Source organism: Diaphorina citri, unplaced genomic scaffold (genome assembly GCF_000475195.1).
Source record: "Diaphorina citri unplaced genomic scaffold, Diaci psyllid genome assembly version 1.1 scaffold181, whole genome shotgun sequence".
In the NCBI taxonomy this organism is placed as follows: Eukaryota; Metazoa; Arthropoda; class Insecta; order Hemiptera; family Psyllidae; genus Diaphorina; species Diaphorina citri.
In genome coordinates this window covers 238,598-262,508 of record NW_007377618.1, presented here as the reverse complement: position 1 = coordinate 262,508, position 23,911 = coordinate 238,598, and the positions used below count along the sequence as shown (strand labels likewise).

Here is a 23,911-nt window from a genome sequence, read left to right as displayed (position 1 = left end):
GTTTTTACTATCACCTCAAATTTGGTGTTATACTTCGCCCATCATACCTAGGAAGAGACTCTATAAAAAAAAAAAAAAAAAAAAAAAAAAAACGTTTTACTTCTGGTTTACCCTGTAAAGGTCCATCGTGTGTATGCACTATGCAGTGACCAGTTGATGATACGCCAAATTACCATTATAGCATTAACGAAAATTAGCATCAGACTTGGCTTTAAGTACATATGTGCACAAATTGCCCCCTCTCGTTCTTAGCAACTAGCAAGTGTGGGAATTGTATGGTCAACACGAGGTTTACCTATAATTTTTACGTTGGGTATTATGTACTATCAATTTATGTTATTGATTATTTGTTTTACTTTTATGTTATTTGACTTTGGTCATAAGTTATGAACAAAAAAAAAAAAAAAAAAAAAAAAAAAAAAAAAAAAAAACGAGTTTTACTTCTGGTTTACCCTGTAAAGGTCCATCGTGTGTATGCACTATGCAGTGACCAGTTGATTATACGCCAAATTACCATTATAGCATTAACGAAAATTAGCATCAGACTTGGCTGTAAGTACATATGTGCACACTGCACAAATTGCCCCCTCTCGTTCTTAGCAACTAGCAAGTGTGGGAATTGTATGGTCAACACGAGGTTTACCTATAGTTTTTACGTTGGGTATTACTATCAATTTATGTTATTGATTATTTGTTTTATTTGTATGTTATTTGACTTTAGTTATAAGTTATGACTAAAGTCGAAGATCCTTTGCTTAGAACAGGGATTACCAACTTCCATGTGTATGCGGGCCACATGCTACATAGACAGGCACTTCGCGGGCCACATACACAGGGGAGCAGGCCCGTATCCAGGATTTTCTTGGGGGGGAATGGTGGATGCTCCACATTTTGGGAGTCCACCCCATTTCTCCAACCATTACTACTTGATTCAGACTACTTGTTTGGAGAATGCTCGATTTATTTCCTTGCTATCTTGGGTGATATTCTTTTTATTGGGATCCTAACGACCCCCTGGTCCAAATATGGTTGCGAAATCAGCTACTATGTGACTATTAGAGACTGGCCATTAAAAACACCGTTTTGGAGGTGACATTTTGATTTAGAGCCCTCTTTCTTTTATTTGTTCACTTGTTTCCGTAGGTGTGAGAACTTCTTTTATGTAAGGAAGTAAAACTTTGTCAATACATTTCCTACTCGGACTGAATTTCGTATTTATCTCCAGGGTTTTACTGTGTGTTCGGTCCTCCCACTGTATTGATTCGTAAATTCCCTAATACCTCTACCCTTTACAATGTCTGTATGTTTTTGGATCAAATATTGTCGGGGTCGAGTGGATTGGAAAACTTCAGGCAAAATTCATTTCTCAAGGGTGTAGGTTTTCCTTGCCCTTGGGATCCATTTAATTTGAAGAAACCATTTACTGATGAAAATTTGTGATAAATTCGAGGGTCACATTCAACTAGTTGATTGACTTGAAATTCGAAATCCACACATCATCTGCCATTTCATATTATCTTGGATGATAACAAAAGATATAGGTGCATACTTTCCCATAAGAGACTTTGGCACACTTTTGAAGATATTTAAGACATGGGTAAATGTCAAATTTTTCTTCTTCAATCGATCCCAAGATTCCAGCACCTTTCTTATCGGATCTCGAAGGCTGTAGATTTCTCGTCCTATTCTCAGCTATCCACCTGTCAAGAGAGATTTCCCTGGGAGATTACCTGTGGCGTCCTTAACCTTTCATTGTGGCAGGCCTATTAGACATTTAGACAAGCTCAATTGCGGGTATTAGAGTACAACGCAAGTATCACCTATTATTAGATCGATTACTAAAGTTCCAACTCGGTAATCGTGTGTTGTGATTGATGCTCGGATAAGTGTCTTAAGTACGCTCAAGTGTTATACAGGGTGACTTGTAATCGCGGACCTGGCGCTGTTTAATGTATGACAAAATCATTAGGTACATTTCTGTTATTGTAGCAGCAGGTTTCCTCGTTTCCTCCGCGGCTAGTTGAAATCATAGTGTAGTTTGTAGAAATCTCGACAGATTAGAGTCCCGCCCGGGGCGGAATTTATCCTGAACTGATAATGTTCGTTCTCGGAACGGCTGCCTATCCAGTCTTCCTTCTCTCTTCGATTTCGGGATGATAAGACCTTAGCAGTTAAAATAAAATTATACAATTCCCTCTATCAAACCTCTTTAAAAAAATCTGAGCTACCCTGTATCTGGCTAATTTACTGTCATTTACTAATAGTAATTGCAAATGCTGAATTCTCAATCCTATGGGAAGAGAACCTGACATTTTCAATCAAACAATAGCTACCTATGTACTTACTCGCTTGACAGTATCTACAATCGTGTAGGAGATACAGTACCTAGCTACCTAGGCAACTACCTATCTACCTCGTAGTAAGTACCTAACGTACTTTGAGAATAGCTGTCTTTCTTGGGTAAAATAAAGGAACTGAATGTCATTTTACTACTGGTTCAGACTTTCAGAGACTACATTATTCACTCTTCGTAATTTGGGCCCCCCCAAAAGCCCGCAATTTTATGAGCAAATTTCCTGCTTCGTGTTTGTCAAATTTCACCAAATTAGGACTAGGCGTTCGAGAGTTGTGTTGAAACAGACGGACATAATAAAGGAATAGTTGTCGATTAAACTTGATAAATAGCTGTCAACATAGTAGAGCTCCTTTGTTGGCTTCACCATTTCTGCAAGTGGTAGCCCAGTTTCACCCCTATACATATACAGCTCACAATCGCACCGCAGGATTTAATTCATGTAAGTTACCTACCAGTAGGCACCTCACTATACATAATTAAATACGAGTACCTATGTATCTACATCAGGGTTTATGTACATCAACTATCTACATACATGAAGTATACGTATCTAAGCTGCAGTCGAACCTCGATTATTTCAACGTTTCAACCCCAAAATCAGTCCAAAATAGGGTATTTATTAACCATTTTGTTCTTTTGAACATCTAAAGTTTGGCCTTTTTTCATTGTTTTATAAGAAATTTCAATTATTCCAACTTTCGATTATTTCAACTACCCTCGGTCCCAATTAGTTGAAATAATCGAGGTTCTACTGTATCTAGGTTTACATACCTACCTAATTGTGCTTTGTAAGCATTCCTCTCCGACACGCGTCAACCACACGAAATATTTGCAGACATCCTTATATTATACAGGGTGTTAAAAAAAAACTCCGTCTGAATTGACCCAGAAAATTTGCTAACCCTACCAAACTGACTGCTAGATTTGAAAAAAAAAAAAAAAAGATGATTGTTCCACCGCCGTTTTTATTTTGTAGCAATGAAACAACTGCTACATTAGACGTGTGTGGTCTGTGTCGTAGCATGCCCATCCCGTAGTATGCCTCTCATCAGATGGGCGAGAAGAGACAGGACACAAACAAACAGATCTCTGGAACAAACCCAAAGACGTTATAATGACAATAGACTCTTGAGTGGAAGGTAACCACTAGACGAGGTTAATGCCGGGGGCGTTTTCTATCACCTAACCCTCAGAACTCTATTATGTGGTCAAATTATCAAATAAATGAGGATAAAAGTCTATGCCTTGGTTGGGATTGAACCCACGCCTACCTATTTACCAGGCGAGAACAAGAAGTGGATTCTGCTACAACGACAACGGTTTTGAGCTTTATACGACCTCCACTCCAACTCCAGGGACCCCGTAGGGCCCCCTTTTTCTTACTAAATAGCCACCCTGTAGATGGGTTTCTATTATTTAATTCGGCGGTTTATTACTTAACCTAAACGCTTCAAAGTGAATAGGTATAACGTATAACCTACCTGAATGGTACATTAGCAGACACACATAATATCTTGCCAGACAATACGAATTCTAGACCCGAGAACCTACTTTTCAATAATACGCAGGTCATAAGGTCCTACTGTCTGCCATGTATGTACCTACGAGTACACCTACATTGGTATCACATTCTGAACTGGTAGGTTCATTTGTGGCAGTGAAAACCACCCACCGTTTTGCCAGCCTAATTATCTTGGATTGTAGGGTGTCTGATGCCTTTTAAGCGCTAGATCCCGGGTTAGCGAAAATTATCCTGGATAGATAAGGTTTGTTTTCGGAACAGCTGGCTTTCTCCTATGCTGGTCTTCCTCTCTTTTTTCGGAACGATAAGACCTTCGTTGTTACAGTTCCCTCTATCAAACCTCTTCAAAAATACCGTTTTGTTTGATGAGGCACGAGCGTGAGTTGGATGTCTGGTAAAGTAATAATTTTTCGGAATATTATAGAGGCGTGATTTTTTTTTTTTTTTTAAGATTGATAGAGGGAACTGTAATTGCTAAGGTCTTATCGTCCCGAAATCGAAGAGAGAAGGAAGACAGGATATTAGAAAGATCGGGATAATCCGCTTCGGGTGGGAATCGTACCCGCGGCCTAGCGCTTACAAAGCTATAGAGGCGTCAAATTGTCTTTGAACAATAACTTTGCCCGTTCAGATAAATTACCACGAAGGCCAAGAGTTTTTTGGACATCAAAACTTAACCTCTTATCGTCCCGAAATCGAAGAGAGAAGGAAGACAGGATATTAGAAAGATCGGGATAATCCGCTTCGGGTGGGAATCGTACCCGCGGTCTAGCGCTTACAAAGCTATAGAGGCGTCAAATTGTCTTTGAAAAATAACTTTGCCCGTTCAGATAAATTACCATGAAGGCCAAGAGATTTTTGGACATCAAAACTTAAATCACTGTCGGTCGTTGAAACTCAAAATCAATTTGTAGTAAGTCCTTAACACTTAAAATCAATTGGACTAGAGGTTCTTATCGCCTGTAATTGAAGGTAATTACTTTAATGTCTGCCAAAATTTAACCAATGCATCGTCATCATAATAATGCGTACATCGACCTTGATTTTAATGTCCACAACAGGATAACATAAGTATAAGTACGTACTTGTACTTAGTACCTGTATGTCAAGTCAACAAACTTTGAACAACTCTAATCTTAAACTTTACCAGACGCTGTGAGACGTGATAATCTTGAAGTTTCGTAGACAAAGCAAAACTTTGAAAAGTTAATTCGAAGTTTAACCCCCGTTGAAATGGGGGTCTGAATCTGATAACTAGAAATGAAATTTAAATTTGAAGCAATGTGTTTTCCACAGATGAAGCAAGTCGGAAATAATGGCTTTTCAGTTTTTCACAATATTACAGATGAATTTAGGCTTGGGTCTCACAGACTCCACCTCACCCTAAAGGTGTGTCCAAACATATAGTCGACCGGCCGTCGATCGACGAGGTGAGTCCGCGTTGTCGAGGCAGTGTGAACGGTTCAGTTGGTGTCGGTCGACTATGAGTGGGCATACCTTAATAATGCCAGATAAAGAATCACCTCACCAATGAAGGGTTAAAAAATATAAAAATAATAAAGAAATGGCACTTCATCGATCACCCTCATGTCAAGTGATTTACTTGATTTTTGACACCTGAACCGTGAAATGTCACGCTAAGCTTCGTCACGGGGTTCAAGTCTCAAGAGTGCCATTTATTTTATTTCGGAGTGACTTGAAAATGGCACTTTATGTAGATCAAAAATATCCTTGGGCCCTGTTTCCAGAAGGTAGGGTTCGGCCGTTATTTCGGACCAAATTTCCGCTATTTATTGCTACAGTGGGCAAAAGCTCAAAAGGAACTAGCGCTTCTCACGACTTTACCTTTAGCCACAAGTCGCTGAAATTTTGCAGACAGCTTCGATATTTTATGATGATCAAAAGTGTCCGCGGGCCGAACCTTGAGAAGTGTACGGTTCAGCTGCTATTTAACGGCAAATCTTTGAAAAAGCTCAAAAAGAGTTGTTAATTCTCAGGCCTTTAGATTTCAGTCAAAGTCGCTCAAACTTGGCACAGAGGCTATTTAAGGAACATAAAGAACAGAGGAAAGTCTGTGATGTTTATTTTCTTGTGCCCAGTGAAGTTTTGACTAAGATGCGAACCCACGACCTCCTGATTTTCAAGCGAGTGCATGACCACTGATCTACCAAGGCAAGGTCCTCAGGGTTCATGACAGTCACTTGTTCACCTTATCAGAAGACTAACAATATGTGGGAATCTAGGGATCTTTAGTGTTTAGCATAACATATCCGATGATTTATGATTAGCTGATTTGTTGATAGAAGATACTAGGTATGTTGTAAACAAATTGGTCATGATGTTTGAAGTATCTTCTTTGTACGGGTACTACACGGTCAATTATTTTGACTTGATACCAAACTGTCTTATTTAATTGTTTGTAAATCAAATTTTATCGTTCTGGGAATTTAAGCAGAAACTAAAACTATAATTATGTTTAACAGAGTAGGCTTTTTATTATTATTTATTTTTGTTCCTTGGCCAAGATTTGAATTCAGCACCTCCATCACGAGGGCCAGTGCTCTTAACAACTGAGCCACAGAGTCCACAGACTCCAGAGGCTATTCTTTGAAAACCATCTTCATAAAGGCGCGGAAACACCTGCGCTTCGCGTCGTGGTAGCTCTGTGAAGTAAACAGATTCTATTGTATACGAACCTTAGTATCGAGTATCCACAAACTTAGACTCACCAAAGTGTTGATCGTGTGTAGAGGCCTTATGCCCAACATATTATCAAGTCATAAATTTCATAATTTCATTACCTCCTTTTCCACCAAAATTTCTTTGAAAACCATCTTCATAAAGGCGCGGAAACACCTGCGCTTCGCGTCGTGGTAGCTCTGTGAAGTAAACAGATTCTATTGTATATGAACCTTAGTATCGAGTATCCACAAACTAGACTCACCAAAGTGTTGAACGTGTGTAGAGGCCTTATGCCCAACATACTATTATCAAGTCATAAATTTCATAATTTCATTACCTCCTTTTCCACCAAAATAAAAAAGACCTCCAAGAATAAAATACCTAGTTAAGATTCTGTGTAGTTAAAATTTCAAATTGTTTCTCTGACACCTCTAAACTTTGACCCCAAGGTATTAGGTTCTAAGCTATTAAAGTTTGGTGATCTATTCTTTAGTCTTCACTTCGAATGTTGTAAAGTTTACAAAGTTATGGGTGTATTAAACTTGTAATTCGAAAGATTATTGAATGTAAGCATATGTAAGTTTACAATAATACAAGTTCCTATTAACCTTAGATATACAAAGATACCTATACCTATTTACCTATGGGATATGTGATATGTATATGTAGGTATAATGAGGTATGTATTGCTCGTGAAATATAGATGTGTGTTGAAATATGTTGTTGGATGTGCATTGTGCAATGATAGATTGCATTGCTAGAAATAACTTTTTGGGACCATTGTATGACTGCCAGCAGTTCAACTAGCGACGTCATTTTGAAGTCAAACTAATGAAGAAGTGAGGGGTTCCAAATTTTCACATCCCCATCACTAAAGATCTTAGCAGTTATATAGAAACCTCCATTAAAAATAATAATAAATAAATACATTTATACCCGGACGGATTATCCGGGTGGGTGACCATCTGGGTTATCGCACGCTTTTCCGGCCCCGTTCAGGCTGTGTGAGGTTGAGAGAGCATTTGCAACGAACTATGTGTGGATATAACTTTACATCCGAATTTTGTTTAGTTTGAGATAATGGTCAAGTACAATGTCATACATATTTCTGGACATGGTCTTCACTTGACTGGAGTGGATTACGGACTGTCCCCTATCTAATAGACGTTAATAAACAAGACTACAGACAATATTTTTTACATCCGAAGTTTAGGGAGGGATAAGGACACATTTGATCTACATTATACATACCTAGTAAATGTATCTCTGATCATTTCTCACCTTTCACCTCGACAGAGAGATGATTGAAACTTTTATAAGACGAGAATTATAATTACTCTCGATTATTATACAGGATATAGGTAAAGTATGACAAAAAAAGAAGAAAAAAAAAAATGCTCGTTCTTCGGAGAAAGTGCCACGAGTAGTGTTCAAGACAGAATCAAATGACGAGCTTTCTGACAGAAACCAGACTTATTTCTGGCCAGCCTAGTTAGCTTAGTTGGTAGTGCGTCTGCCTTGTAAGCGCTAGGCCGCGGGTTCGATTCCCGTCCGGGGCGGATTTTATCCTGATGGTTTCGTTCTCGGAACGGCTGGCTTTCTTCTATCCTGTCTTCCTTCTCTCTTCGATTTCGGGACGATAAGACCATAGCAGAGTTCCCTCTGTCAAACCTCTTTAAAAAAAAGACTTACATATTTCTGAAACATTTTTCTTGGCTTTTAGTATGTAGGTAATATTTGTTCAACATTCGAAACATTCGCAACAACTGCGCAACTGTTGGGACACAAATGTTTCCGGTTAGCTTTAGGTTTTATGTTATGTTAGGTATGCGCCTTGGTTCCTTTTCACACTCTGTATATTTAGCTCTGAAATCTTCTTGCACTCAGTCCGGAACTAACTATTGGGAATTCTACGTTCCGTATAAGTTTACCTTTTGCCCCGTGCCATCTATTATCACGATCCAATACTATACGTTTTCAATATTTCGTAATAGCAGGTATTGTTTTCTGAGCTCCATTGATAATGGGCACGTTTGTTCATTAGATAACTTCTAAGCGCATGTGACTTGCTGTTTTATTATTAGACTGACGTCAGTTACAAGTGGCCGTACCTCCACACAATAGCGAGTTTTGCAACCAAAATCAACTCAGAAATGTGCAGAAAACTCGTTTCGTTCGGGAGGAAATCGAACCCGCTTCCTAGCGCTTACAAGGGAGATGTAATAATTTCGACGTTTCGAAATTATTTCGTTTTCATTTCTTTCTTCTTTAATTCCCTGTAATGAGATGGGTAATTATAATTAGTAATTGCCGATTATCAATTTAGGTTAGAAAACGTCTCTTCTTTTGTCTTCGACCGTAACCTGGTGAAATAGTTTTGTATTCACAATTGAGCGTGACCCCGTGATGACAAATCTAGGATGATGGGATCACGAAATGAGATTACCTAATGGTAACTCTATCATGATAATTATGGACAGTTAAAATAATCCTAAGGCTCATAGTTGGATGTCATAAGCGAGGCAATTGTGACAATCGTGTAAGGATAAGTTTTGTATTCACAATTGAGCGTGACCCCGTGATGACAAATCTAGGATGATGGGATCACGAAATGAGATTACCTAATGGTAACTCTAAACTCTATCATGATGATATGGACAATTAGAATAATCCTAAGACGATAGCTCATAATTTGATGTCACAAGCGGGGCAATTGTAACAATCGTGTAAGGATGCACAGGCGTGCTTACTGAAACTTGGCCTGGCGTACTGCCCTGTTTCGTTACTAACGCTTATGTTGTTTGATCCCAATTTAGTGTATGTACCAAGTCGTATGATGTTCACACCAGATTTTCCATATTTGAAACTACCTACTTATCATGTACCATGAGCCATGAGGGACACAAGATTATAGCTAATATATTAGTGTTTGGCACATTGCAAAATCATAAAATAACCGGCGTTCACACAAACAGCTAAACCTGCCTCAGTGCAGTGGTAAATCAATTCCCTCGTTTCGCAAAACGGAGGGCAAATTTTGACCATAAAATAATAGAGGTAGGTATAAGGGTTAGACCGTTAGATAGTAGAGAACGCCTCCTCATCACCTTGCCAAGTGATTGCCTCCCACTATTTCTATTAATATTTATTGTTAGATTGTTACTCACCTTGGAATTCTATTCTCTTCTCTTGTTCGTAGGAAACATATGAAAAGTTAGTGGAAGGTCGGGAACCTGTGGAAAGCAGTTTACATCGCCACCTGGTCGAACATCTCAACTCGGAAATCGTACTGAAAACCATAAGCGATGTATCCGTGGCTGTCGAATGGCTCAGGTCCACTTTCTTCTTCGTCCGGGTGCTGTCTAATCCGGGGCACTATGGATTTCCAGCGGGCTTGTCCAGTGAGGAGCTACAGTCTAGATTACAAGGTAAGACTAGTGGTTCATCAATACTTGTGTGACACTACTGAAATACCCAGAAAAGATCTTCAATATGGGGGTGAAATTTTTCACCAACCTTCTGAAATTACTGTAAAAAACAGGAACGCTACTCAAATTGGTGAATACCTGTATGAAACTACTGAAATACCCAGAAATGGTTTTCAATTCAGTTCAATGAGGGGTGAGATTGATCAGCCAAGGCAAAGTCCTTTGTATGGCCCTCCCTATAGCAATCAAGACCGAGAAGACCGTCTTAATACAGATTGGGCCTCCCTCGCTGTAATTCAGTGTAAACCGTCAATATCGTCCAACGGTTTACACCAAACTGAAGGTCAAAAAGGCAATTTCTATCCCTCAACTAAAAACCTAACAGTTGTACCTGAAGCTAAAAGTTATATGCCGGAGTTTTACAAGTTTGAAGAGAACTTTGGAAAAGATTATGACATTGGAAGCAATCATAAGTGTTATCCTACCGAACGCAGTGAACATAGAACATACTTTGAAGACGAACACGGCAGAACTCACAACCTGAGCATATCCTCTAACGGTTCAGACAAATTAGTCATTGACTTTGATCGAAACGAGGGAACCAATGCAGATGTTGATAAAGACCACTGGATACCCAATCCAGATGCAAACAACGAAATAGGAAACCGAGATGGAAACTATTATCCCAAGGCAAAGTCCTTTGTATGGCCCTCCCTATAGCAATCGAGACCGAGAAGACCGTCTTAATACAGATTGGGCCTCCCTCGCTGTAAATCAGTGTAAACCGTCAATATCGTCCAACGGTTTACACCAAACAGAAGGTCAAAAAGGCAATTTCTATCCCTCAACTAAAAACCTAACAGTAGTACCTGAAGCTAAAAGTTGTGTGCCGGAGTCTTACAAGTTCGAAGAGAACTTTGGAAAAGATTATGACATTGGAAGCAATCATAAGTATTATCCTACCGAACGCAGTGAACATAGAACATACTTTGAAGACGAACACCGCAGAACTCACAACCTGAGCATATCCTCTAACGGATCAGACAAATTAGTCATTGACTTTGATCGAAACGAGGGAACCAATGCAGATGTTGATAAAGACCACTGGATACCCAACCCAGATGGAAACAACGAAATAGGAAACCGAGATGGAAACTATTATTACAAAGAAGCTACACGTGAACAAAATCCAAGAAACATTCCCAGCGTTGAATTTGAAAAAACGGATCATAATGAAACGTATGAACTAACCGATAGAAATAGGACGTGCCGAAATGAATCAGAACAAGATATACCCAGCAAAACCGTGTTAAATACCAAGATTGATCTCACGCATATAAAAGAGGATATCTCTAACGTGCTAACAGATGACGTAGCTATTCGAAATAAAACTGAACCAAGCGACATGAAATCTTCGACTAGCAAGAAAGAGGACAGCTTTGACGAAGAAAACCTCTACCACAAGAAAAGCAACGTTATTGTATCCGAGAAAATTTCACGAAAATCGCGAAACTCAGAGATATATCGTTTGGGCTCGCAAAATTTGGGCGGGACCCATTTCGTCCACGCGACAAATTCACGATCGCGTGACTCCAATTCTATCCCACCAGCGACTAGAGATCTGGAGACGTTGAAAATATTGAAATAGATCATGATCAAGCAAAATCAAATGATTCGACCTCAGAAGAATTGAGAAGTCCAAATGAAGGAGATAATTTGTATAAGACAAATAACACCTTAGTCGACTCTAATAATGAGCATAATGAAACTGTGGAAACAAAAGACCTCTATACATTGAACGTCCAAGCAAATGTGAAGCTAGAAACATCAGACACCATAGAAAATGAGCAAGCAGATAAAGTGGACCTACTTGAACAAGAAGAATACATTGAGGATATTAGTACAAGCTCTCAAATAGGACAATTTCAGGATAAGGCAAAACTACCACCGATTGCCCATGTTATTAATCATAATGTTGCTCAAGATAACAATATCGGAGGAGACTGTAGGATTAAAACCGAAAGCTTCCCAACCATCACACAGACCAATGTCAATTCAATTGAAGATGTTAATGAAACCCCACATGCATTCGTTGAAAGTACCAGTGATATATTGAACAATGTTGAAGTGACTTGTCAAAATCAAGTTCACACGAATGATCTTGATAAACAAAACCAAAGTAATACCAAAGACTTGATATGTGAGAAACAAGAATATGATTTGAATCAAGAACAACCTGATGCCACAAACAACGAACACAAAATTAACAGCGAAAAACCAAATATTGGGCATCCTCCCAATGGTCCTCATAAATATGAAAGTGCTGAATGTAATAATGAGCAGGAAAAATTGATTAAAGATCCTCATATTGTCGTTAAATTCGACCCTTCTAGTGATAGTCGAATGGATAGTATCAATCAATCCTTTGGAAATCAAAAAGATAGCCTTACTAACATGGAAATTGAACAAGATGTCAGAGAAACAACTCTTGATCAAATACCTGAGAGAGATGTAAATAATAATGTGAAACAAAATGAAGTGAGCAGTGAAGAATGTAATAAAGACCCTGGAAGTGCTATAGAAGAAGAAAATAATGCACCTTTTAAAGATACAGAACTCACATCAGTAATGATCAATGAAAACACTAGGGAACTTGACAATGTCAGTGTAGATCCAGTAACAAAAGATTATTCCTATGGACAAGAGGAAAGTGATCAATGAAGTCACTAGGGAACTTGACAATGTCAGTGTAGATCCAGTAACAAAAGATTATTCCTATGGACAAGAGGAAAGTCTAAATCGCTCATTAGAAACATGTTCCATTCAAAATGTCCTTACTAGTGAAAACACAAGATATGATGTCTCAATAGATGAAGAATCAACTCAGCCCAACGAAATATTCAGTGTTGAAGAAACCACAGTACGTAATGATATTAAAAATCCTCAGACCAATCACACTATACCTGTTGAAACCGTAGAACATCTTAATGAAAACCATGTTTCTTATCCTGAAAATTTCACCCAAGACATCAGTCTAAAACCTAACGAAGTTGGAAATAAGATTAGTGATATCGTAGAAACAAAAAGAGGAAAGTCTAAATGGCTCACTAGAAACATGTTCCATTCAAAATGTCCTTACTAGTGAAAACACAAGATATGATGTCCCAATAGATAAAGAATCAACTCAGCCCAATGAAATATTTAATGTTGAAGAAACCACAGTACGTAATGATATTAAAGATCATCAGACCAATCACACTATACCTGTTGAAACCGTAGAACCTCTTAATGAAAACCATGTTTCTTATCCTGAAAATTTCACCCAAGACATCAGTCTAAAAAGTAACGAAGTTGGAAGAACTATTCCATTACGAACACACACATGAATCAGTACAATCAACAGATTTATAAAGGAAGTAATACCGACACGACCCAAACCAGCAACCGTTATCAACAAAACTATCGTCCTATCTATAATTCATCAGGACATCTTACTGGACAAGATACCCGACCTAACGAAGCTTCTTACGCTAACAACAACACAATAATTAGTGGACAAGCCAGAATCTCCAATGAAAATCGCTCCTGTGGCACCCAAATCAAATTGTCCAATAACAACAATGTTTCTATGTCTTTTAACAAGAGCTCTTATGATGGCCCTCAATTTACGTCCCAAGATCAACAAATGAATCAGTCTCAAAATTGGATGGGTGCCAATAGAAATGCCAATGTTTGTGAAAAGGAATATATGGCCCAACTAGACAATGATGATGAATTAACCAACATTTGCATGAACTGCTATCAGTGTTACTCCAAATGTGCGTGTAATGAAGGCACAGACCTCAAGAACAACATAAATGCTATGGGTTTTAACGAAAATATCAACAAAGGAATGAACGCTAATACCAATGCTATAAACAACAATGTCAACAAAAGAATTAACGCTAATGTAACTGCTTCGTATTTTAACAACTATATCAAAGATATGACCTTGAATGGCTAGCGTTAAATCTCCGAGGAGAATTTTTAAAGACTTGTCTGTTAATACTTCGGTGAAGTTCGAGATTGTTCGGGTTCATTGTTCGGGAGTTTCCGATCTGATGGCAATTATGCCAAGAGAAAGCTCAAGGCCAAATCTGCAGATAACCAAGGTAAGGAAACAATATGTAGGTAAAGAGTTTCGTAGTTACAGGAAATTCAGAATTATGTGTGGAATCACTTATTGTGCAAACATATACCTATGTAAGAGGCGATTGAACAAAAATTGTACTTTCTTAGGAAAGGGAGGAAAAAAAAGTATCAATCAGTCGATTAATTTTATGTTGAAAAGCACTCATGTATACTTTGACTAGGTAGGTATTCATCAATGACTGGGTTTTAAGCTCCCAATCTACATAACAAACAAGACAAAAAAATCAACCTAATCCATGACGAGATTTTTTTTTTTTTTTTTTTTTTTTTCAAGAGGTTTGATAGAGGGAAATGTAACTGCCAAGGTCTTATCTTCCCGAAAGAAGGAAGACAGGATAGAAGAAAGTCAGCCGTTCCGAGAACAAACATTACCCGTTCAGGATAAAATCCGCCCCGGTCGGGAATCAAACCTGTGGCCTAGCGCAGGGTATTATAGTACGACGAATAAAACTGTCATCAAACACATGGACCAATTGATATACAACAAAAAGATGTCCTAACACAAACCATCCTGAGAAAAAACAATACAGACGTCTCTATCTCAGTACAAGATGAGACAATATCACAATAGCCAAAGATGACAAAGATCAGAAAATCACCAAGTCATTGACAAACAGAATGAGATAAAAACCCAAAGACACACAAATTTAAAAACGGGTAGCCAGATTTTTTTCTCCAAGAGGGGGACACAAAAAACATGTAATTATCGAAAAACAACGCAATATAAAAGCCATTAATTTTATTTCTTGGGGAAGAAGAAGCAGCAGCAGAAGAAGAAGAAGACATTCACTCAAAGAAGAATAAACATAAAAAAAGGTCTACCCTTAACGTGTCAAAAAGTCTAACAAGCGGAAACATTGGAGCCCCGGATTGGGTTGCAGCCCCCTCTTGAGAGCGCCTGAGACACAAACCCTTGAAATGATAGTCATATCTACTATAGTCGGTTTCGTTTAGCTTGAGAAACACTGAGGTTAACCAACGTTGCCTGTGGTTGGTATCCGGATGGGTGACCTTCTGGGCAATCATACGAAAAGGTCTTAAACAAATCTGAATTTGAACAGTCCCCTTTTTTTTAAGATGCACGTTATTTTTCGCATCCAAAAGTTGTAATTTTTTCCTGGCTTTCCTTTAATGGCAGGGTTATGATGAAGGAGCTCTTCCACCGAACCACATATCCTCTCTATTGATCTCAGGAAATATTTTGGACTATGTTGATAGGTACTTGAAAGTCCAGCTATGTATATAGCACATATTGCAATTTAACGTTGTTTTGTCTGTTGATAACTCATAGGTTTCAAAAAATTTCAACCTAAAACGAACAGACTATGAAGTATCTAATCATAAAAAAAACCTCTAAAAAATGTGTATTTGAAAGAAGAAAAAACAAACAAAATAATCCAGCGAGGTAACGCGTGTTACTTTGGCAAAATAGAAGAGACCAGACCTTTACCACCTTATTACGCTCTGGAAATGAACGCTATTCGTCCCCATAAAGTAAACAGAGGGAACCTTGTTGAGGCGCCGTGCTTTGGGTCTTTGGAGCCGGGAGAGTGAGGTTCCTCTTTATCGGTATTAGGGAAGACTCCGCCCCGTGGGAAATTGGAATCGCACACTGGTTGCTCCATATTCAACTTGTTTACTTTTCTTATCCTATAGGAAGAAAAGTAATGTAATCGGGTCAAATTTTTTTACGAGGTTTGATACAGGGAACTGTCACCTTAGGGCTGATTGAGAGGCGGACGGAAAACGCCGACCCCGTCTGCACACGGGAAAAGGCGAAGAAAAAGAAGAAGATTTGGCTTTATAGACTTTTCTATTCCATTCCATTATAAATGGACGACTATTACTTCTTTAGATCGAAGGGACAGAGTTGAACTTAAACAAGGTTTAACTCACTTTTTCTCCCCGGCCTCAAGAGATCTCTCCTTCGCTACTAAACCAGCCAGGACCAGGGGGGAAGTAAGTGAGGAAAAAGCACCATAAACCAAGCGTCTTAGAGACGCTCTCAGAAAAGTCTCGCCTTTATGATGACTCGTTTGATAAAAATCTTCGAACCTGGCTCCCTCAACTGTCGGGCTGGTTTTAATTACTTGCTAAATTAATGAATTTATCGAACAAGAGAACACAAGATCGATGGATTGATACCAGGAGAGGTGTGTTTAATTGTTAATCCTCTTCGGTCCTTGAAGGTCTCAAGTGGAAATAATGCTCGGCTAGTAAACTACATAAAAGGCGCAGGATTAGGGCAGAATCCGGGCTTTCCGATTCCGAACTCAATCCGATTGGATTGACCAGACTTCACAGGATTTTAGGTTTTGCATTAAGATTAACCAATGAGATTGCTTAGTGTTTTTTTTTTTTTTTTTTCTAAAGAGGTTTGATAGAGGGCACTGGTAAGATCTTATCGTCCCGAATTCGAAGAAAGACAGGATAGGAGAAAGCCAGCTGTTCCGAGAACGAACATTATCCGTTCAGGATAAAATCCTCCCCGGGCGGGAATCGAACCCGCGGGATAGCGTTTACATTTATTAAAATTTGGAAGAAGGACCGAACAGGTTTTCTTCTTTCAAGACCAGATTTTTCACCAAGATTTACGGGATTTTGGTTTTCCCTTTTTCGAGATTCGAGAGGCGGTGATCTGGTGTATCACAGTGGCTGTCTGTATCTTGTCATCTGAATTCTAAATGACTATTATTTACAAGATCCTGGGGTCTTGGCGACAGAAGATAGGATCTCTGACTCTTTAACAAGCCCCCGCTCACAATAAAAGTCATCTTTTGATTTAAGAGATGGAAAATGTATATCCTTTGTCTTTTGTACACATGGGCTTTAGTTCTTTTAGACCTTTTTAGGGGCCTTGGAATTATTAAATTTTACTCGGAACACATTTCGACATCAGGAGATTAACTTCATTTCAGTCTATTTTTATGGACTTATTGTTCTTATAATATAAGATTTTAATCTAATTACAATTATGACCTGTCTATTAAAGTTTTCTGTCTAGATTAACTTTTATTTAATTTATCTTTACTTTTTTTTATTGACTGATTCTTTCAAGTCCATTATTGACAAATGTTGACTAACTATATTTTATTTTCTAGACCCAAGCTACTAGCATCTTTCTATCAATAATCCAGCGAGGTAACGCGTGTTACTTTGGCAAAATAGAAGAGACCAGACCATTACCACCTTATTACGCTCTGGAAATGAACGCTATTTGTGTCAACCAGAGTGAAGACAGCGATGTGGAATGCCGAGAGTTCAAACAAAAAACGTTCGAAAACGGATCAGAAACGGCAACATTTGAACGGTTGAACGAATCCCAGGACGATGGGTTAGACGAGGAAATATCTTACGAGGGAGCAATGAGAAATTCCCAGCTCGAAGAAAGTTTGTGTCAACCAGAGTGAAGACAGCGATGTGGAATGCCGAGAGTTCAAACAAAAAACGTTCGAAAACGGATCAGAAACGGCACCATTTGACCGGTTGAACGAATCCCAGGACGATGGGTTAGACGAGGAAATATCTTACGAGGGAACAATGAGAAATTTCCACCTCGAAGAAAGTTCCCATGAAGAAGAGCAAGCGCTAGACTTCAGTATTCGAGAGGAAGTAGTTGAGCCTGCCAGATCTCCATCCAACCCAAAACGATCCATCCTTGGAAAAAGTAGACCTCAATAACAACATGGAAATCAGTGCAAGAACACTTGGTACTGATCTCAATGAATTCAGTGAGATGCAAAAGCTGAAATGGGAACACAAAAGGAAACTGAAATCCCCAAAACGATCCATCCTTGGAAAAAGTAGACCTCAATAACAACATGGAAATCAGTGCAAGAACACTTGGTACTGATCTCAATGAATTGAGTGAGATGCAAAAGCTGAAATGGGAACACAAAAGGAAACTGAAATATACAAAGCTGAACCAACGCACTGGACAACCCAAGCCAAAACACAAGAATCACTTGAAATTGACGATCGAGCGAATTCAACAAGCGAACCGTTTGGACAAGCGACTGGCAAAAGCGAACAAAAAATCCAGCCGAACAATCAAGAAAGGAGTCGATGAAATAATTTCGACATTAGAGAACAAAATCGAAAGAAATGCTGGACCAGATAATAAATTTCCAAGTGACGAAGACCAATGGCAAGCAGAGACTAATTCAGAAAAGGCAAGTAATTTTGAAGATGAAGTACTAAACCAGAACAGCAATGAACCTAAAATCTACAATACACACCCTGGAAAAATAAAGCATGACCCAAGAAATGATTCAGATCGATTGAATGATAGTCGAAGCCAAATAAAAGACCCGAAAAAGAAACTAGAAACCACAAAGCTGGAAAACTACCGCGGAAGTAAATTGAAAATTAAAGACACTGAAAAGACATTCCGTACCGATAGCAGAACCACATATGAGACACAAATCGACAGACATGACGGGTCCAATATATCATTTGAAAAGAAATGTACTGGAAGTAAAACCACTGCCCAATATAAAGCTGGCGTAATCAAAGACCCTGCCACTGCGAAGGAGGAAAACCACAAAGATATAAACAAAGCTTCAAAGACATTACATGCAAATTCCTGCACCAAAAAGACCACTGAAAATATACCCAAGCTTTTTAAAAGTCGTACAGAAATGGAAAAATCCAATGACAATGAGAAGAGTGGTAAAAACCTTGATGAAAAAAATCGACATGTTCTAAACCCGGCTCAAAATATGACAGGGAAGACAATTTGTGAAAGTCAAAGAAAGTCAGTTTGTGATGGTCAAAGGAAGTCATTTTGTGAAGGTCAAAGTTCTTCAATTTGTGACCGTCAAAGGAAGACTAATAACATTCAAAATCATAATCCTACATCAGACATTACCACAAAGAAATTTCAAAGAAAGTCAGTTTGTGATGGTCAAAGGAAGTCATTTTGTGAAGGTCAAAGTTCTTCAATTTGTGACCGTCAAACGAAGACTAATGGCATTCAAAATCATAATCCTACATCAGACATTACCACAAAGAAATCTCAAAGAAAGTCAGTTTGTGAAGGTCAAAGGAAGTCATTTTGTGAAGGTCAAAGTTCTTCAATTTGTGACCGTCAAACGAAGACTAATAACATTCAAAATCATAATCCTACATCAGACATTACCACAAAGAAATATAGTTCTGATCGAGTTAAAGCGAACAGTTCTAAACGGGATTCAGAATCTTGCCCCAAAAACTACCCAACTTCAAATTATGGAACTCCCAAAAGAAACCAGTCGTCTTCTTCTTGTTCAAATGGGAAGAATTCCAACAACCCAAAGAACTATAAAGTGGTTGAAATTCTGTCCCCTTCTATGCTCAAACATAAACCCGAAAAGATGGGATCAAAGCCAGGTGAGTTTTATTGGACACTGAGGGTACGAAAAAGTTTTGGGTCTCATTCAAACCTTTTTGAATGGTTTTCTAGACTTCAGTTCTCCATAGTATATTTGGGCCAAACTTTTAAACCAACATTTAAACCATTCAAATCAGCATCTTGCAACTTTTCAACCCTTTCAGAAAGAAGACTATGATTTAGATATATTTGGAGGTTAAGAAGGAGGGGAAACCACCACACTCTAAACTTGCTCTATTTATGAATGATAGTGCCTAAAATTGGACGTAATGGGGCTTTGCAGAGTTTAAAGACTAAATAAAACACCATTCACGATATTTTCAGCCTCTACTTCAAACTCTACCTCGTCCAGTCCTCGAAAGATCACCCGATCGCCATCCAGTAAGATTAGTCAATCAGCATCCAGTCCCTTTAAGATTAGCCCATTGTCATCCAGTCCCTGCAAGATTAGCCAATCCGTGTATGAGCATCAGACCAGCAGAACATTCAACGTGATGACGTCAAATATTACCAGGAAACCTACCACGTTCAATGAAATGGTTCTGAGGTTTGTCAGTGGATAGTAAAACATTAAAAAGCCTGCGACGAAAGCACGTCAGATACACCAGTTCCTAATGGATCCCTAAAGTTATACAGCGTAGTGCAGGCAATCGCTTGCTGCTGGGTTTTCCCGGCCCCACTCTGGGTGAGGTTAATGTGAGGAGGTATGTTGCTTGTTGCCGGATGGAGGGTAAAAATCTTGAACAACACAGCAAAAACAATCATTCCTTTGGAAATGTTCTTTAGATAACTGCTAGAAGTGCTAGACACATTTGCCTTCTTTGATCAGTCATACAAGAGCAATTAATTTTCTTCTCTTTCAGAACCAAGGCTCTAGTAGAGGGATCTCCATTGCGTCGAATAGGAAAAGAGAAGAATGTGGTGGAGCTGGATTTCATTCGGAACAACATTCTCAAGCTCAAGTAAGTTTCTTGTTTGTTTGCCTGTCTTTCTGTCTGGAGTTGGTTGTTTGGTTATTTATTTAATTAATTAATACAATAAACGGGTGGACTCTTTAGTAGGTATCTATCTAAAATTAAAATCGATCCTAGTTCTAACTCTAACTATGTATGTATACCTAACTTGTCTTTCAAGTCTGTACCAGCAAATACTTCTTGCTTTTATTCCAACTTTTCTACCTTAATTAACTTGCTTTCTACTAATTTGCTAAATTCGCATAGTATCTGCCTATCTTATACCTTTTTCAATTATTTATTAAAGTGTATGTAGTTCATCCTGAGTCTTGCCTCTTTTACTTACCCTCCCCTACCTGTTTACCAAATCACATTCCAATACAATACCATTTCTGCCCCTCCCTCCCTCTCCACATTCCAGCACGGTCCCGAACAATGAACCCGAACAATCTCGAACTTCACCGAAGTATTAACAGACAAGTCTTTAAAAATTCTCCTCGGAGATTTAACGCTAGACATGTGAAAGATGCGATCAGTAACGCAACTTTTCCCAACTATCTCACAAACCAAGGGCGAATTTCCAATGAAAATATAGACGTAGAAGCATTTCCAAACAGATATACCAATTATACTACATGTAGAAGTGAAAGAGAATCAAGAGAGTTACTCACCCAAGATGATTGGAATTCACAAGAATATCATAGCAATGAGCGGTACCCAGTGAAATTACAACAAATGCCTCTAAAGCACCAGTATGACTCAAGGAACCAACCACCGTGGATACAAGAGGAGAGAATTCAACACCACACGCACCATTTTGAAGAATCTGAAGATTCCGAAGAAGTCGATAATGACTTGATGAATGAGTCTGACGTTGCCATGGAAACGGCAAATGATCAAGAAAACAACCCGAAATATACAACTTATAGCAATCTTCGACTAGCAAGAAAGAGGACAGCTTTGACGAAGAAAACCTCTACCACAAGAAAAGCAACGTTATTGTATCCGAGAAAATTTCGCGAAAATCGCGAGATTCAGGGATATCACATCATTCAAGCTCGCGAAATTTGGGCGGGACCAATTTCGTCCGTGCAAAATTGCGAGATTCAGAGTTATCACATCGTTCGAACTCACGAAATTTGGGAAGCACCAGTTTTGTCCAAGGAACGAATTCACGATCGCGTGACTCGAATTCTGTCTCACCAGAAACTAGAGATGATCTGGGAGAATTTGAACCTTTGGTTCGAGACCTTTTTGACCCGATGTTCGATCATAACCGCTACCCAGCTGTGCGAAGAGACGGGAAATCCGTGGTGAAAACGGACTGGGAACGGAATACCAATGAAGAACGAAATACCAACAGAGATGGTTATGGAGAGCTTGCGAGAAGATCGGACGACAACAGTGAAGAGGAAGAAGAAGAACTAGAAGAAGGAAGAGAAAATGAAGGAATATTAGAAGAGAGAGTCCGAAATGAAGATATATTAGAAGAGAGAGTCCGAAATGGAAGGATATTAGAAGAAGAAAGAATCGATTTAGGACACAGAACACTGAACAAATACGTCAGAAACACGCACGCGAAGAGACGGGAAATCCGTGGTGAAAACGGACTGGGAACGGAATACCAATGAAGAACGAAATACCAACAGAGATGGTTATGGAGAGCCTGCGAGAAGATCGGACGACAGTGAAGAAGAACTAGAAGAAGGAAGAGAAAATGAAGGAATATTAGAAGAGAGATTCCGAAATGAAGGGATATTACAAGAAGAAAGAATCGATTTAGGACACAGAACACTGAACAAATACGTCAAAAACACGCACCATTTGAAAAAACGGATCATAATGAAACGTATGAACTAACCGATAGAAATAGGACGTGCCGAAATGAATCAGAACAAGATATACCCAGCGAAACCGTGTTAAATACCAAGATTGATCTCACGCATATAAAAGAGGATATCTCTGACGTGCTAACAGATGAAGTAGCTATTCGAAATAAAACTGAACCAAGCGACATGGCACGCACCATTTTGAAGAATCTGAAGATTCCGAAGAAGTCGATAATGACTTGATGAATGAGTCTGACGTTGCCATGGAAACGGCAAATCATCAAGAAAACAACCCGAAATATACAACTTATAGATACAATATTGAAACAGTTGATCCAAAAGCATCTCACCTAGGGTTTAAAACTCAAGAGAAGGTTCAAAGCCGGAATTTAGACGAGGCTGTGCTAAAGGCATCACCTATTGGTTTTAGAGGTGCACAGAAAGTTCAGAATCGGTCTAATGAAATCGCATCTAGTAATCCTAGTCCTAGGTTCAAGCTACACACCACTCAGCCAGTTTATGAAATGGAGACATTTGGGGAAGAAAAGGGTTCTAAATCAACCTTACGCCATGAACAACCAATAAGAGACATTGCTTACAACAGCGACCAGATGGATGATCTGAACGAAAGAAGTAGTTTGAGAAACAGGCATGACGAAAATTCTCCTGGAAGTGATCACTATGAATCAAATTATTTCAATAATCCTGTTGATCTTGTCAATAACAGGATGTATAATACTGCCGTAGGTATTAGAACAGGCAAATCGAACACCAGTTGTATTCGTAATGACGCTGAAAATATAGGTGTCAATGAAAAGATTGACGTAATTAGGAGTCAAACCAACCCTAGCTCTATGGTCGTTGATGAAGCTTTGCTACAAAAAGGTCATATTGATACTGAATATATCTCAAATAATCACAATCATAGGAATAGCATGACAAGAGGCTATGATGAAGAAATAGCACTGATCCAAAAGCATCTCACCTAGGGTTTAAAACTCAAGAGAAGGTTCAAAGCCGGAATTTAGACGAGGCTGTGCTAAAGGCATCACCCATTGGTCTTAGAGGTGCACAGAAAGTTCAGAATCGGTCTAATGAAATCGCATCTAGTAATCCTAGTCCTAGGTTCAAGCTACATACCACTCAGCCAGTTTATGAAATGGAGACATTTGAGGAAGAAAAGGGTTCTAAATCAACCTTACGCCATGAACAACCAATAAGAGGTATTGCTTACAACAGCGTCCAGATGGATGATCTGAACGAAAGAAGTAGTTTGAGAAACAGGCATGACGAAAATTCTCCTGGAAGTGATCACTATGAATCAAATTATTTCAATAATCCTGTTGATCTTGTCAATAACAGGATGTATAATACTGCCGTAGGTATTAGAACAGGCAAATCGAACACCAGTTGTATTCGTAATGACGCTGAAAATATATTTGTCAATGAAAAGATTGACGTAAATAGGAGTCAAACCAACCCTAGCTCTATGGTCGTTCATGAAGCTTTGCTACAAAAAGGTCATATTGATACTGAATATTTCTCAAATAATCGCAATCATAGGAATAGCACGACAAGA

At 38.8% G+C, this 23,911-nt stretch overlaps 2 protein-coding genes across 2 annotated transcripts in view; both read left to right on the top strand.

Annotated features, from left to right (window-relative positions):
- The window catches only part of LOC103505559 (uncharacterized protein PF11_0213-like), a 25,260-nt gene extending 12,551 nt beyond the window's left edge, over window positions 1-12,709 (top strand). The window contains exons 10-13 of the mRNA XM_026820868.1: window positions 9,760-9,988; window positions 10,374-10,690; window positions 10,767-11,468; window positions 11,606-12,709. Coding sequence (XP_026676669.1) covers window positions 9,760-9,988; window positions 10,374-10,690; window positions 10,767-11,468; window positions 11,606-12,709 — 2,352 coding nt within the window. The remainder of the gene's footprint in view (window positions 1-9,759; window positions 9,989-10,373; window positions 10,691-10,766; window positions 11,469-11,605) is intronic.
- A 661-nt stretch (window positions 12,710-13,370) lies between these two features.
- Window positions 13,371-13,991, top strand: LOC108251928 (putative uncharacterized protein DDB_G0282133). Its single transcript, XM_017442475.1, has one exon. It carries the CDS (start codon window positions 13,371-13,373, stop codon window positions 13,989-13,991), a length of 621 nt encoding a protein of 206 aa, XP_017297964.1.
- Window positions 13,992-23,911: the final 9,920 nt, after the last annotated feature.